Source organism: Cydia fagiglandana, chromosome 19, assembly GCF_963556715.1.
Source record: "Cydia fagiglandana chromosome 19, ilCydFagi1.1, whole genome shotgun sequence".
Classification (NCBI taxonomy): domain Eukaryota; kingdom Metazoa; phylum Arthropoda; class Insecta; order Lepidoptera; family Tortricidae; genus Cydia; species Cydia fagiglandana.
Genome location: NC_085950.1, coordinates 7,509,360 through 7,529,244, shown reverse-complemented (window position 1 = coordinate 7,529,244; position 19,885 = coordinate 7,509,360). Strand labels below are relative to the sequence as shown.

The following is a 19,885-nucleotide window of genomic DNA, read 5'->3' as shown; positions in this document are numbered from 1 at the left end:
CCGACGAAATAATGAAATTAATATTAATTGTAATCGTAGGCGTTGGAATTGGCAGCGTAAGCAGAATTGATTTTAAATAACTTGCTGCCTCTGCCGCTAAGTCAAAGACGAAGTATGTATATGGTTGCTTATGGCAATTTTATTATTTGAGAAACTAAGAAAAATGGCTTACAGTTTATTAGAAACAGTTTTGTGGCATATTTTAAATGAATGTAACTACAAATTCGTCAATACTGTGGAAATTATACTTATTTACTCCATGCATAAAGCAACGATGTATGTGAAACATGATATCAATATGAAAGACTATGTAAACTTATGTGACGAAAACGACAGTCAGACGGATACAAGGCGAAAAAATCAAAGATACATGAAAATATACGGGTAGTAAAAATACACGACTCGTGTAAAACATACGCGTGATAATGATATAGGTACGTGTTGGTTATATTTTAGGTGTAGTTTACTTTTAGTTTTTTCTATAAATAAAACTTGGGTTTCGTGGATTTTTTATTTTATTTATTTCATTGCATGTTTGAGAAAAGCACTATACATACCTCGGCGGGAAATGGGGTTGCCCGCGCTCAGACCTATCCGGCCTCGCTTCGCTCGGCCGTCTATATGTCTTCGGCCGGCAACCCCTTTCGTCCCGGCCTCTGTAGTAATGTACTATTACACCATGAATGAAATAAACCACCAGAAGATGAATAGAGAAACGTGGACAGCAGTTATTTTTACACACAATTTCTATTTTAAATTCCGTATAAAACTATAAAGAGTAGGTAATTTGATCGTGACGTCATATGCTAGTGTTTCATATAAATGCTATAGTAGCAAAATCGTTTTGACACTTCGAAAAAAGAAACTGATTTGACTACCCACAAATACCCTAGGATTCATCAGCTTGATTGATCAGTATACAAGATTACGTCATATAAAACTCTGAATACAACGATGATTCATATTATTTCCCGTACATATACCTATCTCTGTACTCTATGGGTCGGGAATTTACCAGCCAGTAGAATTTGTTATCTCTCTTAGGCTAGTTGTTTATTGTGACCGTATTTAGTTTATTACGAGTAAATAGTAATTTTTTTCGGATTAAAAACATATTTTAAGTTCAGTTTATAGTTTTTTTAGCATTAGAAATAAGGTAAACAATCTTGATTTGTCTTTTGAGTGAAAAATAAGTCACGGCAAATATGTAACAATTATGAATCTAATACGATCATTTATATTCTTCTGCTTTCATAAGTAATGTAATAACTACTGATTTTAAAAAAGCGATTTTTAATTAAAAGACATGTCAAGATTGCTTAACTTCTTTCTAATGCTAACAAAAAACAAAAAAAAACGAACTATAGTACAGTCAACTGTAAAAATATGGGTGTAGCCAACTTATTCAAAAATATGTCCCATAGTTCTTAATTCGCTGTCATAAGAGCTATGGGACATAGTTTTGAGATGATTTGTGCACCCATATTTTTACAGTTGACTGTACCTATTAGCTAGTCTATGGTTTTACCAATAAGTTCAAAGATTATGGGAAAGATCAATAAGTCCACCCAAACTGAAGATAATGTCCAATTAGAGAAACACGGGGCACGTGTGTTTGGAACGTGTTGCGATAGAAATTGCTATGAAAAGTGTTTGAGAAATGTGGTTGCGGTGTCGCGGCAGTGTGGTGACGACTCTTCGGTTGACGGGTACAGTAAACCACAGACTTAACAGTCAACTGTAAAAATATGGGTGTAGCCAACTTATTCAAAAATATGTCCCATAATTCTTAATTCGTTGACATAAGAGCTATAGGACATATTTTTGAGATGATTTGTGCACCCATATTTTTACACTTGACTGTACTTGGCCCATTTTTATTTCAAGCTGTATACGCCATACTTTTTAAATTTATTTTAATGGTTTAGTGAATTTATTTTAATGGCGGAGATCTTTGATTCAGCACGGGCAAGAAAGCATTTGGATGTCCGCCTACACTCATTCATCGAATTTTTTAAATTTGTTGTATCATATTTTGTGATAGGTAACTGAAATATATTTTTTTCAATTCACTTTAAAAAAAAATTAAAATGGTGGAGCTATGTGCATACGCGAGATCTAAAAAACTTACTAGCTACAGACGTAGTGCATAATTGTTTTCCATCGTATTTTCTCGAAATCGTTCGTATTTGTCATGCTGCTTCAGTCAAGCTCAGTACTTTTGTACTGAGACTGACTGAAATAGCATAACACGCTCGTGCGTTTCCGTGAAAATTCGATGGTAAAGGATTATGCACTACATTACATCTGTATTTCGGTGGTAATTTGTCAAAAAAGTACTATTTATCAATCGGAAGTTGAGCACATAGCATCATAGGTTTGGTGGGTGTAATGTCGGTTTTTGAGCCCGTTCTCTTTTTCCTTAGGCAAGGGCGCGGTGCTCCGCCGGCGGCGCCGCGGCCGCCGCAGTTCCGGCCCACGGCGGCCGTGCGCCCCAACACGGGCTGGCTGCCCCCGCCACGCAACCCCCTCTACGACAACTCGGCGCTCGTCAGACAGCTGACGCAGCCCTCGTACCCACCCCCACAGGTATACCCACTTCCTATCTTGTATCTTTAGGTATTTAAAAAAGAGTAAACAAAATCTAGCCTCAAATTGCTTCTTAACCTTTTCGCCGCCATTGACTTGATATAAAGTCAGTACATATCGTGCCCCACACGCCACGACTTCATATCAAGTCGTGGTTTTGGTCAGCGGGTCTACCGCGAAAACCGAAATTTGCAAATTGCGGGATCTTTCTCGTTTACTCTTATTAAGACGTAATAAGAGTGACAGAGAAAAATGCCCGTAATACTTCGATTTCGCGGTTATAGCCCAGGTTTGTATACGTACAATTTTTGACGTGGCGTTGATGACACTTTATTACTTCATTGACGTGGCGGCGAAAAGGTTAAGTCAGTTGAGGGTACACTGAGAGAAAAATCATCACCAGGAATTAAAAAACAGTTCTGTACTGGGGGAAAAATGAAGTTTTAGTAATAATTATGGACGTTTCACTATTTCTGTAAAGTTTATTTATTTCTACAAACAGCTCAGTAATCCCAAATATAATTTCAACAAACAGATAATAGAAATTGCAAGAACTAAATAGAAATTACAAAAGTCAATTTGATCCTATTAATGAACTCTCCTTGTCCCCGGATTAAGTTTATTTTTGGTATTCTAAGTGTATTTTTGTTGTACTTTTCTCTCAGTGTAGATGAAAACATTACATGATCAAATAATGTAGCTGTAGGTTAAAGTCAGGTCGTTCAGTGACAGATCCAGGTGATTTTGCGTAATATTCCCTATTAACAGTGCAAGGCGTGTGCTATCAAAATCGTTGCAGACTTAAGTAGGTTTAACTCTTACTTACTTAGGGGTCATCTATTAATTACGTCACACGAATTTCTAGGTTTTTTGACCCCTCCCCCCTCCTTGTCACACTAGGTCACATTTGGCAAACCTCTCCCCCCCTAGTGTGACGTCACATTTTTTCTACGAAATGGCCAAATCGAATTAAGTAAGTTTCCTAAGTATTATTAATATTTTAGCAAAATATTTTTGACGATATAAATATTAGTAATTTTATAACCCAAAACTGCTTAGGAAAGAAAATTAAACGAATAAAAACAATTATCGTTTTAAAAACTTGTTATTTAAATGTATAGCGAATAAAATAATTTAAATAAATTTTCGGTTACTGATGAAGTTAAAGTGACGTCACATAGTTTGTGTCTCCCCCCTCCCCCATGTCACAATATGTCACATTTTCTTGACCCCCTCCCTCCCCTAAACGTGTGATGTAATTAATGGATGACCCCTTACTTATTTGGTTGGTGCGGTGACCCAAAATGAGTCTTGGCCTCCAACACAAGAGCACGCCACTTTGATCGGTCCAGAGCGGTATCCCGCCGGGGCACCGTCCTGTTGGTCGTCCTAAATACCGTTGGGCAGATAGAGTGGAGGCAGATCTCCGTGAGCTCGGCGTCGGCGAAGGTTTAACTCTGGTTTATTTTATATACACGGTGTAACATGAGGAAACCGAATAATTTTAACCACGCATTTCTGAGGTCAAAAGAAGTAAAAAATGTAATATCAGTTTAGGTCAATTTCGCCAAAAAAAAATTTTTTTGTTTGTTTTGTTTTTTCAATTTGTTGAATGTATTTGTACATAAAAAATAAATGTTATTGGTAAACTTGTCACTTAAAATTCATTTTAACATTTTTTTTCGTAGAACCTACTTTTTGCAAAGTGTTACTTGTCACTTTTTGACATCTATCAATAAGCATATTTAGACTACGTCCCATAGCAGCAACATCACCATCAAAAAGGCCTTTTACACTATGTAACAATAAAAACTTTTTTTTTTAATTAATAATATCTCCGAAACTAGGCGAATATCAAAAAAGTTGATAGGACATTTTTGTCTCTAAATATGATCAGGAATACGCTGTTAAAATTATTCGGTTTACTCATGTTACACCGTGTATTTATCTTAAATATTTTACTTGACAGGTTCTGAGGGTTTTTGTACATACTTAGTTATGCTATTAATGACTTACCCTTATTTCCAGCCCGGTATCCAACGCATGCCCGGCATGATGGCGGCAGGCCCGTCCACCGGGGCAGCACCGACCCCTCAACGGACTTACATATGGAGCGGAGTGTTGGAGTGGATGGAGAAGGGAAAGAACCCTGGCGATCAGCAGAAGGTCACAAAGCATCTTCCGTGCCAAGTGAGTGTCACAGAAACTGAAATAAATGTCATATAAGGTAAACTAGTGCACGACATGCTAATGCCCGATAGATGACACGTCTGTCACGTCTATTGACAATGATTTAATTTTCAAGATGACATGTACTGGGACCGCGTCGAGCACCAGTTGCCACCCTATAGTTCGTTTTTTTAGCATTAGAAAGAAAGAAGATAAAAGGAAGAAGAAAGATGGAAGGTAAGCGATCTTGACATGTCTTTTAATTGAAAAACGCTTTCTAAAAATCATCCACGGTTCAAATATTACTTATGAAAGCAGGAGAATAAATGATCGTATTAGATTCATAATAGTTACATATTTGCCGTAACTTATTTTTAAAATGTGCTTTTCAATTAAAAAACACATCAAGATTGTTTACCTTATAAGAAAAATAACTAAGTATGTTATGTAACAATTATGAATCTAATACGATCATTTATATTCTTCTGCTTTACGAGTAATAAGTAATAGTTTTTGATTTATAAAAAGCGTTTTTTAATTAAAAGACATGTCAAGATCGCTTACCTTCTTGCAAGTTCTTTCTAATGCTAAATAAAAACCGGGCAAGTGCGAGTCGGACTCGCGCACGAAGGGTTCCGTACCATAATGCAAAAAAAAACGGTCACCCATCCAAGTACTGACCACTCCCGACGCTGCTTAACTTTGGTCAAAAATCACGTTTGTTGTATGGGAGCCCCATTTAAATCTTTATTTTATTCTGTTTTTAGTATTTGTTGTTATAGCGGCAACAGAAATACATCATCTGTGAAAATTTCAACTGTCTAGCTATCACGGTTCGTGAGATACAGCCTGGTGACAGACGGACGGACAGCGAAGTCTTAGTAATAGGGTCCCGTTTTACCCTTTGGGTACGGAACCCTAAAAAAACAAACTATACAGTGTTGCCACTTTTTAATTTCTACTCTTTTTTGCCAAGCTGTAGTTGATTAATTGGGATTTGAACAACTTTTTTGGTATTTTACGTTTTGATTCTTTGTAATATACCTTTGCCCCAGGTATCAGCCAACTCCAAGGACATAGAACCAGAGCTGAAGGTAGACACGTGGCCCAACAAGTTGCTGATGCAGCTGATGCCAAAACAGCTGATCAGCAACATAGGAGGGCAGTACCTCAAGGACAGCAAGTCTGTGCTCTTCCATCTTCAGCAGAACGAGGCCTTGGATGCACTTACCAAAGTCATGGTCAATGGATTTGTAAGTATATTTAAAAAAAATGCATTTTGTGAGTGAGCAATTGACAATTTTTGACCTCTTTGGATCAAAAAGATTCAAATTTTTAACCTTAAATTAGTCGAGTGTCACCCCAAAAGTACCAGGCGATCATAATACGCTAAGAGTCAGCAGCACTAGGTTAAAACAGCTGATCAGCAACATCGGAGGGCAGTACCTCAAGTATAGCAAGTCTGTGCTGTTCCATCTCCAGCAGAACGAGGCCTTGTATGCACTTACCAAAGTCATGGTTAACGGATTTGTAAGTATATTTAAAAATAAGTCTGTCTTAAAAATATAGTATGCAATTGACAATTTTTGACCTCATTGGATCAAAAAGTTTCAAATTATTAACCTCAAATTAGTCGAGCTTCACCCCAAAAGTACCAGGCGATCATAATACGCTAAGAGTAAGCAGCACAAGGTGGAGATTGAAACAGCTGATCAGCAACATCGGAGGGCAGTACCTCAAGGACAGCAAGTCTGTGCTCTTTCATCTGCAGCAGAACGAGGCCTTGGATGCACTTACCAAAGTCATGGTTATCGGATTTGTAAGTACATATTTGTGATAAACACCCAAATAAATGCCCTTACCAGGATTCGAACCCGGAAGCTCCTGCTCCGTAGGAAGGGTCACTACCGACTAGGCTAGGAGGCCGTCAAACACCTTCATATTTTTATTTACTTATTTAAGCATCAGAGTCCGAAGCATCAGAGACTACAACCACCCTGCAACCGTCTCAGGACAGGCATAAATTGCCTAGAATATACATAACGTTTTACTCTCCTGTTGTGCATTTTTTTCCTAAAAATACTTATTCAGATAGTCCCTACACTAGCCCAATGCGGATTGGGGACTTCACATACATCTTTGAATTTCTTCGCAGATGTTTGCAGATTTCCTCACGATTTTTCCCTTCACCGAAAAGCTAGTCCAAGCCCAAGCCCGCTCGAGGAGGCCTGTGCCCAGCAGTGGGACGTTTATATAGGCTGAATTTTTGTATTATACTTATTCGGATGTTATTTTCACAGGCCGGCTGCGTCCATTTCTCGCCTATGTCTTCCCCACCGCAATGCGACATCAAAGTGCTTATCCTACTGTACACGCCCGACAAGAAAGCATACCTCGGCTTCATACCTAACAACCAGGCCACGTTCGTCGATCGACTGCGGAAGGTATAGTTTGTAGCTTTCTAATAGGCCCCGACGGCTAATCTATGTGTATTGTTAAGTAAAACCGCACGTGCTACAAACTACGACATCAAAGTGTACTGTACATACACTAGAGATGCGCAAAACTCTTCACTGAGTTGAAAATATTGATTCATATCTTTCGCTCGCGGTGATATATATCACTCATTTAGCTCAGTAGATCTGTAGGCTATCAGCCGTATTCGAACGATGAGATACGTCAAATACTAGATATTGAAACTTTTGACACTTATTTGACACTGATTGGATATGTCAGTGTCAAATAAGTGTCAAAAGTGACATTTTTGTTTGAAGAAACATCACTTTTGACCTACTGTACACGTTCGACAATAAAGCATACCTCGGCTTCATACCAAACAACCTGGCCACGTTCGTCGATCGACTGCGGAAGGTAATAGTTATTTGTTTTACAAGGGGGCAAAGTTGTTGTACGTAATCGCTCGTGCTAATATTGATACCCGAGCAAGCGAAATATTCCAAAATTGAACCACGAGCGTAGCGAGTGGTTCGAAAAATTGAATCTTGATCGTTGCGAGGGTTTCAAAGCACGACGGTTAAACAAAATTTGCCCCGAGTGAAACACAAAATTTTTCACTACACCAACCCGAAGCAAATTATAAATGTCAAACAAAATCAAATCCAAATTAATGTTATTAAATATTTATCATCCAAAGTCATCATTTAAAAGTCAATTCTACCAGCAAACATAAGATAACAACTCAAAATTTTCATTTGATTACTTTGCCTCACATGAGAATAAAATGCAACTTTGCTATCGGTTTTTGAAGTGCAAAGTAAGCCTTTCCGAGTTGGTGTGGTGAAAATTAAATATTCTATTAGCTATTCGGTTTAGGAAGGCAGATTAGTTCCCTGTGGAAAGAAAAACACAGTCGATTATGAACTTTATAGCAAAGTGATAGGGTTTAGTTGATGCCCGTTAAAAGGTTAAAAATACTTTTCACCACACCAGCTCGGAATTTGGTTTGATTTTGTTTAATATTTCACATTTAATATTTGCTTCGGGTTGGTGTGGTGAAAAATTTTGTTTCACTCTGGGGCAATTTTTTTTAACCCTCGTGCTTTGAAACCCTCGCAACGCTCAAGATTCCATTATCGAACCAGTCGCTATGCTCGTTATTCAATTTTGGAATCTTTCGCTTGCTCGGGTATCAATATAGGCTACATTCCTACTAGTCAAATCAGCTTCTTTTTTAGAACTGTTAAAACGATTTGCTAATATGGAATTTGTATGAAAACGAATGTAGTGACGTCACGGTAAACTCACCTACTTTTTATATTTCAATCCGATTTATTAAATACAAATTGTGTTTAAAAATAGCTGCTATCTATGTTTTTCTAATAATTATCAGGTGCTCTATTTCGTGCACGGTTTAAAATAATTTATTTTAAGTACAGGAAACATCCCTATTAGCACGAGCGGTTAAACAACAACTTTGCCCCCTTGTAAAGCAAATAACTATTACTAACGAAATCCGCTGTTACAGGTGATCCAGCAGCAGAAGATGACTCAGATCATCAAGCAGATGCCACCAGCCAGCTCTGCGCCCATGCCGGGCGCCATGCCCACAGCCACCATGGCGGGTAATGCTCTAGTTTCCTAGGATAGCGGTGCCGTCATATAGCGGTCGTCTCCATACAAATACTCCGACATCCATATTTAGCCGTATTATTTAGTATGGAGTCGGCCGCTATATGACGGCACCGCTATCCTAGGAAAACCAATCTTAAGCCGGGCCGCTCGAGCCAGGCGTGGCCCACTCCGTGTCGCTACAAGTACACGCGGCCCACACCAATGTTGGTGTCTAGCAGTAGTGGTTGCCGCGCACCGATACGGAAAGAACGCCTGGTCGCGTTTGCGCTTGTATCTCGTAATAGATGAGTTTTGTTAGTAGTCCTTCCGTACCTAGTACTATATTATTTATTTTGTGGTTTGGCGAACTATCCTGCGCCCCAGTCATACAAATGAAAAACCCAAAATTTGCCACTAAAATTTGAACCTAAAGGAAAAAACGGAACCCTTATAGGATCGTGCGTCTGTCTCTCTGTCTGTCAGACCATCTGTCTGTCCTATAGATGACGGGAAAACCTATTAGAAAAGTGCAGCCAAGCGTGAGTCGGACTTAATGTACGGAACCCTTGGAACGCGAATCCGACTCGCACTTGGCCGGTTTTTTAGTAATAATGCATAAATAAATACAGAGAAACGCATATATCTTACATTTTACTTCCTTCCGATATCGGATAACGGATCGGACAATGTGAAAACGCTTTTAGCAGGCAATAGGCTTGGGTAGCGTCCAAAGGGTAACTTGTTGTTGTTAACGACTGGTCTGGCCTAGTGGGTAGTGACCCTGCCTATGAAGCCGATGGTCCCGGGTTCGAATCCTGGTAAGGGCACAGAATAAATAATAGTACTAGGTACAGAAGACTCACTCTCTAACAAAACGTGTCTGTTACGAACAGCACAGATATGGCCGCTAGGTGGCGACAGCGCCACGCGCGGCTTATGGCAAACCCCAAAATTGGGGTCGAACAGATGTACTTTTAGCTACCTGTAGCAAAGCGACGAAATCGCGGAGTGAGCCACGCCTGGTAAGGGCATTTATTTGTATTATGATACAGATATTTGTTCCCGAGTCATGGTTGTTTTCTATGTATTTAAGTATTTATATATTACATATATCGTTGTCTGAGTACCCACAACACAAGCCTTCTTGAGCTTACCGTGGGGCTTAGTCAATTTGTGTAAAAATGTCCCATAATATTTATTTATTTATTTGTACAGGTGGCGGCACAATGCAGCCGACGATGTCGTCGGCGGGGATCCCGGCGGCCGGCATGAGCGGCATGGGCGGCATGGGCGGCGGCATGGCGGCCGGCATGAGCGCCATGGCGCCCCTCGGCCCGCAGGCGCCCAGCCCGCAGGGCATCGTGCAGCAGATGCATCCACAGGTTGATTATTACATTACTAGTTGTCTTCTTGGTCGGGACAACCCTAGGAGTTGTTCAATTGTCACGTCATACTTTATTAGGTTTCACCCTCCAAATAGAGACATTGTTGTGATATTTTAAGGACCATATTATATGTATATTACATAGAGTTAGGACCCTATACAGTGTGGAAAGATAAGTCGGGCCCTGGAGGGAAACTACCTTAAATCCTTAAGCTAGCTCATTTTACTTAAAGGAGACATTCCTTTATTTTTAAAAAGAAACAAAACTGCATTCATAGATTTTCTAAAACTCGCTTGCCTCGCCCGGGACTCGAACCGACTAAAAATCCCAAAAAATTAACACTCGCAATTTTATTCTACTAGTCGATACAGTTAATGTTAATGATAACATTTCTCAAAGAAACATTAGGTCTTACACTCGTCTGTCGTATAAAATATCCATAAAATCTAATATTTAGCTCTCAAGATTTTTTTAGACAAGCCAAATTGAAGAAAAAAAAGAAAAATCTTTGAATGCAGTTTTGTTACTTTTAAAAAATAAAGGAATGTCTCCTTTAAGTAAAATTACCTAGCTTAAGGATTTAAGGTAGTTTCCCTCCAGGGCCCGACTTATCTTTCCACACTGTATATAATACACATAGAGTATCTCTAATTCTCTACATATACAGTGGCAAAATTAAAATTTGTCTAATTTTTATGACTTCGCCTGGAGGGCTATTTATTATGCGTCTTTATCACTCGTGCGTCTGTCTGTCTGTCCGTCCGACCATTCCCCCCTCCCCCTTTATCTCTGAAACTACTGGGTCTAAAATATTGAAAAAAAAATGCACATAAATAATAGTTCTTTACCTATAGATGACAGGAAAACCTATTAGAAACGTCTAGTCAAGCGTGAGTCGGACTTAATGTACGAAACCCTGGGAACATGAGTCCGACTCGCACTTGACCGGTTTCGTAACTTCAAAACAATTTTTAGGGCATGATGGGCATGGGCGGCAACATGGGCGGCCAGGGGCCCCCGCAGCAGCAGCAGGCGCCCGGCGGCAAGGGCCCGCGCCCCTCGCAGCTGGACGGGCTGGAGGCCGCCCGCCAACAGAACCTGGAGAAGATTCAACAGCTGCAACAGACTCTAGAGGCCGCGCATCAGCAGGAGGCGCAGTTCAAGAGCCAGGTACTGTAGAAACAGGTCTAGAGAAACAGCTTACAGATCTAGAGCAACAGCTTGGACCTGGAGAAGATCCAGTAGAGACACCAGACGTTGGGACATGGGCAACATGGGCGGCGAAGTGCCCCAGCCACTCGCAGCTGGACGGGCTGGAGGCCGCCCGGCAACAGAACCTGGAGAAGATACAACAGCTGCAGCAGACCTTAGAGGCGGCGCATCAGCAGGAGGCGCAGTTCAAGAGCCAGGTACTGATAGAGATACAGGTCTTACAGCTGAAAGGCCTGGGAGCCCCGATAGCAGAACCTGGAGAAGATTCAACAGCTGTAGCAGACTTTAGAGGCCGCACATCAGCAGGAGGCGCAGTTCAAGAGTCAGGTACTGCTAGAGTTACAGGTCTTAAAATATGAAAAGTCTGGCCAGCAAAACTTGAAAAAGGTCCAGCAGTTACAGCAAATGCTTAAAGCCACGCATCAGCAGGAGGCGCAGTTTATGAGTCAGGTACTGCTAGAGTTACAGGTCTGGCAGCCCCGTCAGCAGAACCTGGAAAAGATCCAGCAGTTAAAGCAGACGCTTGAAGCCGCGCATCAGCAGGAGGTGCAGTTCAAGACTCAGGTACTGCTGGAGTTACAGATGTAGAGCGACTGCTGGACTCAGATCCAGCTGTAGTAATAGTTGCAGCCATCAGCATTTCTAAATCCAGGAACTTCTGGACTTACATTACCTACCAGGCTAAAGCGTCAGTAGATATTATAGAAACTAAGATTTTATTTTAAGTATACATATTGCAAAATCATTCTTATGTATTGCTTGACAAATTATTTTAATATTCGCTGTCATCGAGTGTAGTCTCGGTAGCTTAATTGGCAGAGCGATGGGCTAGTGATCTAGAGTCGCGAGTTCGAGTGATTCTTTTCCACTTTTAATTTATTCCTTAATAACAAAATGCCACTTCTGTTTTTGATTGTATGTTGTACGGTCAAGGAATCTAATTTCAGTATCATTTCGTACCATCTCACAGTGAAAATAGTTTGAGATCCCTAGCGACTTTCATATTGATTGTCCCTGTGACAAGGTATACGAGGTCATTCATTAATTACATCGCACTAATTTCTAGGTATTTGACCCCCCCCCCTTCTCTCATAGTCACATGTGGCAAAATATTAGTAATTTTATAACCCAAAACTGATTAGGAAAGAAAATGAAAATGATTATCCTTCCAAAAATTTGTTATTTAACTGTACAGCGACTTAAATAAGTTAAAGTGACGTCACAAAGTTTGTGAGGCCCACCCTCCTCCTGTCACATGTCATATTTTCTTAATCCCCTCCCCCCCCTATAGTTCGTTTTTTTTAGCATTAGAAATAAGGTAAACAATCTTGATGTATCTTTTAATTGAAAACCACATTTTAAAAATAAGTTACGGCAAATATGTAACAATTATGAATCTAATACGATCATTTATATTCTTCTGCTTTCATGAGTAATAGTTTTTGATTTTTAAAAAGCGTTTTTCAATTTAAAGACATGTCAAGATCGCTTACCTTCTTGCAAGTTCTTTCTAATGCTAAAAAAAACGAACTATAAAAGTGTGATGTAATTAATGGATGACCCCCAAATGGGTCGGGACCTAAATTAGTTGGCTGTATGTTGAATGTTGGTGCCGGTCTTCAGTAAATATTGGTTGATATAGTTGTTCGGTCGACAGATGGACATCATGTCACACCTGCAAGCGGCTCAGCAGCAAGAGCAGCACTACAAGCAGCTTGAGGTAAGCCACACACACCCCGTTCCGCACACCACCTCGCCACACACACCCCATTCCACACACCACCTCGCCACACACACCCCATTCCACACACCGCCTCGCCACACACACCACATTCCACACACCTGCTTGCCACACACACCCCATTCCACACACCACCTCGCCACACACACCCCATTCCACACACCACCTCGCCACACACACCCCATTCCACACACCATCTAGCCACACACATCCCTTTCCACACACCACCTCGCCACACACACCACATTCCACACACGACCTAGCCACACACATCCCATTCCACACACCACCTCGCCACACACACCCCATTCCACACACCACCTCGCCACACACACCCCATTCCACACACCACCTCGCCACACACACCCCATTCCACACACCACCTCACCACACACACCACCTCACCACACACACCCCATTCCACACACCCTCTCGCCACACACATCCCTTTCCACACACCACCACGCCACACACACCACATTCCACACACCACCTCGCCACACACACCCCATTCCACACACCACTACGCCACACACACCCCATTCCACACACCACTACGCCACACACACCCTATTCCACACACCACACCATACCATGGAGATAACTGATAGGCAATAATATTATTCCTAGAGGCCCTTTTGACACTTTAATGAAATGTAAGGGGTACACCGAGCGGATGCTGCCCTTACCCGTGTCATGGGACGCACGCAGAGGCAGCACCCGCCAGGGTGTAAGGGCTATTGAGAGTTGATGAAATCTAAAATGAACTAGGTTATTGGGTGAAAGCGATGGACTAGTACTGAGCTATGGGGTAAAAAACCGGACGCCTGCCTAATAAAACGGTATGCAATTTTATTTCCGGCAGACGGTGACTCGCCCTCACAAGATGGGCCCCCACACACATTATTATTATTATTATATTGTTTAATACACTAGCAGCTGAAAGCTGATGCGTGTATATCACTGCACTTGTTTTTTTTTAACGATTAATGTTCATTTTGTTAGTTGATTTTAAGTGTTTGTCAAGTCTGTTTTTAAAACTGTTCACTGAAGGAGCACATATCACTGTTTCTGGTAATTTATTCCACTCGCGTACGACGCGGTTTGATAGAAAGTGCTTCCTAGGATTGCTTGTACTGGGAACTCGGATAATCTTTAAGCTGTGGCCTCTTAGACGATGATTCTTGCTCATAACAAACAGGTCCTTTAGTTCAGGTAAGTCGTAATAATCATGTATGATCTTAAATGTTTCAATGAGGTCACCACGCTGTCTTCTTCGCTCCAAGGTTGTCAAACCAAGATTGGCAAGCCTTTGGTCATATGGCTTATTACGTAATCCATATACCATCTTAGTTGCCCTGCGTTGCACCTTTTCAAGTAAAGCTATATCCTTCTGAAAGTATGGACTCCAAATTTGGTAAGCATATTCAAGTAGAGGCCTTATGTACGTCTTATATAGTTTTAGAAACAGTGCCTTATCAATTGTCTTAAAGGTCTTCCGTATGAGGTATACTAGTGAGTTGGCTCTTTTTGTCATTTCCAGGATGTGCATATCCCACTTTAGGTTGCTTGTTACAGTGACTCCAAGGTCTCTTTGCGAGTTCACTTTTTCTAGGACCTGTGTACCCATGGTATATGGAAGCTGAGGATTTGTGGGCCCAATATGAAGAATGGTACATTTATCCGAATTAAGTGACATGAGCCAGTCCTGTGTCCACCCGCTAATTCGATCTAAGTCTTCCTGAATGATATTATGCGATATGAGAGGGTTTCCCATTATTTTCGTATCATCAGCAAAAAGTGACAGTTTAGATTTGACAATGGACTTAAGATCGGTAACAAAAATCCCAAAAAGGATTGGACCGAGGACTGATCCTTGTGGGACACCACTTAGAACCTCAACCGGTTCAGACAGCTCCTCCCCTACTCTGATTTTCATTTTTCTTGCACTTAGAAAGTCTTGAATCCAGTTCAGAAGTCGTCCACGAATCCCGTAATGCTCCAGCTTATTAATGAGCCTTTTTATAGGTACCCGGTCGAAGGCTTTCTCGTAATCTAAATATACCACATCTGTTGGAAGGTGTTCGTCCCAGTTCTTAGTCCAATAATCGAGACACGTCAGTAGATTAGTAACTGTTGACCGTCTAGGAATAAAACCGTGTTGCTCTTCAATTATGATTTGTTCCTCAGATAAAAATTGTCTAATATATTTAGCGATAATTTTTTCCATTACTTTACAGGCGATGCAGGTTAGACTTATTGGTCTGTAATTCGCTGCAGTCAGTTTATCGCCTTTTTTGTATATGGGTGTAACGGTGACTTCCTTCCAATCATTAGGCAATGTACCCGACGTAAAAGACAATGACATTATATATAACAGCTGTTCACCTAATGCATGACTACATTTCTTTAAGAATATTGCCGGTATACCGTCTGGCCCCATAGCTGTTTCGTCTTTAAATGTGTTTGTCACCTTTTCCACCACCTCAGGGGAGAATTCAATTTCTTCTAAAGATTTCAGCACTCTTGGAGTACTCACTGCGGGTATTGGTACAGCATCTGGTTCCATAACAAATGATTTCCTAAACTGGTTTGCGAAAATGTTTGCTATTTCTTTACTATCATTTGTGATTACGTTTGCGCTCTCGTCGCGTAATGACGGAGGGACCGAAACCTTTGATGTTAGGCTTTGTCTTATGTAGCTGTAAAAGCGCTTAGGGCTGCTTAACACAATATTCCTTTCAAATTCCACCCTTGCTTTTCTCACTTTGTTCACAATTTGATTGTTTAATTTCCTGTAATTCCTGTAATTATCTTCAGATTTGTCAAGTTGGTATAATTTCCATTTCATCACTTTCTGGTTAGTTAATTTTATAATATCTGGTCCAATCCAGGGTTTATTAATATAAGATTTAAACTTTCGTTTTGACGGTACTACTTCTGTTATGATATCGTTAATTTTGTTTTTGAGTTGAGCCCAAGCAGATTGACAATTAGAATAATCCCTGGTATTAAAATTTGAATCTGTTAGTAACGAATTTATCTTATCAAAGTCAGCTTTGAAAAAGTCTTTACGTTGTTGTTTCATTGGCATGCTCTGAAAATGGTTGATCTGGAATTGTAATGTGGTTAGCAAAACCATATGGTCACTCTTTCCGATTGGCGGATGATGAACTACGTTGCTGCAAAGGCCTTCCTCATTACAAAGAAATAAATCCAAAAGTGATTCTTCATTGTTTCTTTTTCGCGTAGGCTCCGTCACAAGCTGTTGAAGATTAGTATCGGCTAGGATTTCTACGAACTGTTCATGTAAAACATTGTAACCGTCAAATTTCCGTAGTGGCCAACTAATGTCAGGTAGATTGAAGTCTCCTACTATGAGAAGCGCTCCTTTACAAGTTGTCGTAGCTTTTTTAATTGTTTCAAATAAAGTTTTATCGCTGTCCTCAAAAGTATAGTGCGTGGGGCGGTAAACACCCGCAAGTAATAACTTAAAACTACCATATGTAACATTTACCCAAAGCGCTTCAACATCACTCTGGTTGTTATATTCTGAGTGTAATACTGAAAGAATCGGGATATTATTGTGTTTGTCTGCTACATATATCAGTACTCCTCCCCACCCTCTGCCAGTACTCCTGTCATGTCGAAATAAGTTATATCCTTGAATGTTTATCAGACTGCTGTGGATTGACGGTTTCAAATGTGTTTCCGTAATAATGATAAAAGCTGGTTGCAATTTGTCTATCTCTAATAAGAATAGGTCTCTTTTAGCCATTATGGATGCCAGGTTCGTGTAGAAAAGAGGTAACTGTATAAAACCATTGCCTAGTTTTTTCCCGTCTGATTACCTTGCTGGGCTTTAACAATGGTAGGTTTGCCATTCAAATATTTAATAATAAGGTCAGACTCACCTGCCTCAATCCTGTTTTCGAGTTCAATGCGAAGATTCTTAAGGTACTCACGTTGATATGGGGTTAAATCGTTTTTCACTGAAATACTTTTATTTCGAAGGTTGTTTCTGTTCTTTAGAACCTTAACGGCTGCGGCCCTGTTCGCAAAAATCACCTTCAGCGGACGCGGCTTGTCACCAGACTGAGGTTTGCCCAGCCTGACCGTAGCCAGGGGCGCTTCAGTTTCGGGTAATTCCTCCAAAATATCTTGCACAAGCCCATGGTCATGTTTTTTTCGCGCTTCAATAGGGAGGTCGCCGGTCGACGATATCTCCGGAACGCCAAACATAATGACGTTCGCACTACGTCTATTACGGTCCTCCAACTCACTAATAATATTTTCTAAGCCAATCTGTTGCCCTTGGTTCTTTTTCAGAACCTCAATTTCTTGTTTCAGCTGATCCACCTGCTTCCGTAAAGCCGGTAGTTGACGTACTCCAAGGACACAGTCGGGGCATAAATATTTCAATGTCGGTGATTGAAGAGCGATTACCCCCGTCACAAGCAATCCGCTACACTTTACACATATCAACCTATCGCACCCGCCACATACTATTTTTGGGTTTTGACTGTCCGGTTTAGGTAATTGATTAGTACACTTCATGCAAGACGCCATTTTTGAGTTGATTTTGTGAGGTTATGAAGTAAAAGCTTTATCTGATCAAATAAGTCCACAAAAACACAATCTCTATTGTAGATAACACTTCCACACGAAATTCAATATTTAATTTAACGAAAGTCACGGCTTTTAGGTTAAAACAAACTAATTCCCGTTTATTTTACGCTTTTTTAAAACACCAGTAACGAAAAACACAAGTGCAGCTAAAGTGCGGGTAGACCGAAAAAAAGCAGTGGTTGCTTAATACACTTGGCGACACGGAAATCGCACACCGTGTATGTACGGAAACAGAGCCTTCTTAAATTGGTCGAGAAAGAAACGTACAGTCAGCGATAAAAGCTTGTACAGTCGACGTCAAATATATGTTTACATTATTCGCCTTATCTCAAAGGAGTAAGGTGCAAAATTGTAAACATATCTTTGAAGTCGACTTTAAAATCTGTCGGGTTATTCGTGCCCACGGTGTATATGTTAGTTCTATTAACGCATTCACTGCCATGGCCTAGGAACAAACTTGTATAACGGTGAACGCACATGTGCGTTGGGGGCACTGTCAGGCGTGTCTCACTCCGCGATTTCTTCGCTTTGCTACAGGTAGCTAAAAGTACATCCGTTCGACCCCAATTTTGGGGTTTGCCATAAGCCGCGCGTGGCGCTGTCGCCACCTAGCGGCCATATTTGTGCTGATCGTGATAGACGCGTTTTGTTAGAGAGTGAGTCTTCTGTACCTAGTACTATTATTTATTCTGTGGCACTGTGTTAACCTTATAACCCGTTCCAGGAGCAACGTAAGCACCAGCAGCAGCTGCAATTGCAGCAGCAGCTGCAGCGAGGGACCGGGGCTGTTCCCCGCATTATGCGGCCCATGATGCCTTCCAACCCTGGCCTCAGGCATCTACTGCAGCAGGTACCTTAAACTAGGGTCCCTACCCGAACCTACCCTCTTTTCGGATCTATATCTGAATCCCTAAAGTCTTTTTACCTATCTTTGCATTCCCTAATATTGTTTGTCATGATGATCAGTTGTCCTAACACTAAAAACCCTAATTTTGGTTTCCCTAAATATTGATTACTTATCCTAATGTTATTAAGCATATTTTCTTTTTTGCGAGGGTCGCAGTTCCAACCCTAACCTAACCCACTTTTGTGGCAGCAAGTTCTAAAACCTAACCATTTTTCAGAACCTTACATTATGGAAGATAATCGTTATGACAATTGATCGTTAGGGCATGTGCCTATTAGGACAAACCAGTTAGGGCAAGTGTCTTTAGGACAAATGTTGTTAGGGATTCAGAATGACACCCCCTCTTTTCAAGGCCCTCCCAAACCAAAATCCTGTATACTGCCCTCCTAAGCCGAATAGCGCTATCTCAAAAACAAGTGATTTTGAAAATGGAATATTCAGTAATAGAAACTAAAGTATAAGTTAGCAATTAATTTTCTTTTGGGATAGCGTTCTTTGGCCTAGCAGGGCAGTATAGTGCATTACCAAAAATTCATTAACTTAATTTTTCATACTTAGCCAAATTTTCCGAGAGATGTATACCGCGTGTGGCCTGTAATATGAGCAAAAAATTAAACTGTAGGCTGTACTCCTCATACTGACCAACATTAGTTCAGCGACTTTTAACAATAACTTGTGGTTTGATTTTTAATACACTCTAAAGTTTATTCTAAGACGCAATGTATTGCGAATTTTGTTATGTTTAAGGCGTGACAAGCTACGTCAATCACACTGATATGGCGTGACGATGGCGTCCATTGAAGATAATATTTATTTTGTATGAAATATAGGGAGTCTAAATACTTCATAATTTTTAAAAGTTGTTGAACAAAAGTGTCACCGTTTGAGGTGTACAATCTACGTTTTAATTATTTGCTCGTGTTACAGGCCGCACCCGTATAATATTATCTCATTCAAGTAAATGCTACTGGTCAACTTTTTTGTAAATATTGCTTGATCATTATTAGAAACATCGCTTTGTAAATTTTATAAAATCATTGATAACTGATCATGGCACAATCATTTTTAAGATTAATTCGTTGGGTAAATGGAAATGTAATTCACTGTTACTAAAAATAAATATTTGAACCACATTTTCGAACCTACAGCATAAAAAAAATGTATAACTTAAGTTTTATGAAA

The 19,885-nt window shown here is 40.4% G+C and overlaps 1 protein-coding gene across 3 annotated transcripts in view; it reads left to right on the top strand.

Annotated features, from left to right (window-relative positions):
- Positions 1-19,885, top strand: part of LOC134673982 (mediator of RNA polymerase II transcription subunit 25-like) — a 44,160-nt gene that overhangs the window by 3,949 nt on the left and 20,326 nt on the right. For 2 of the 3 annotated variants that reach the window (XM_063532026.1, XM_063532028.1), the window contains exons 6-14: positions 2,427-2,589; positions 4,618-4,779; positions 5,814-6,011; positions 7,059-7,202; positions 8,744-8,840; positions 10,045-10,211; positions 11,190-11,384; positions 13,069-13,146; positions 18,521-18,646. In XM_063532026.1, the coding sequence (XP_063388096.1) occupies positions 2,427-2,589; positions 4,618-4,779; positions 5,814-6,011; positions 7,059-7,202; positions 8,744-8,840; positions 10,045-10,211; positions 11,190-11,384; positions 13,069-13,146; positions 18,521-18,646 (1,330 nt within the window). The remainder of the gene's footprint in view (positions 1-2,426; positions 2,590-4,617; positions 4,780-5,813; positions 6,012-7,058; positions 7,203-8,743; positions 8,841-10,044; positions 10,212-11,189; positions 11,385-13,068; positions 13,147-18,520; positions 18,647-19,885) is intronic. The other variant, XM_063532027.1, reaches the window with a different exon arrangement.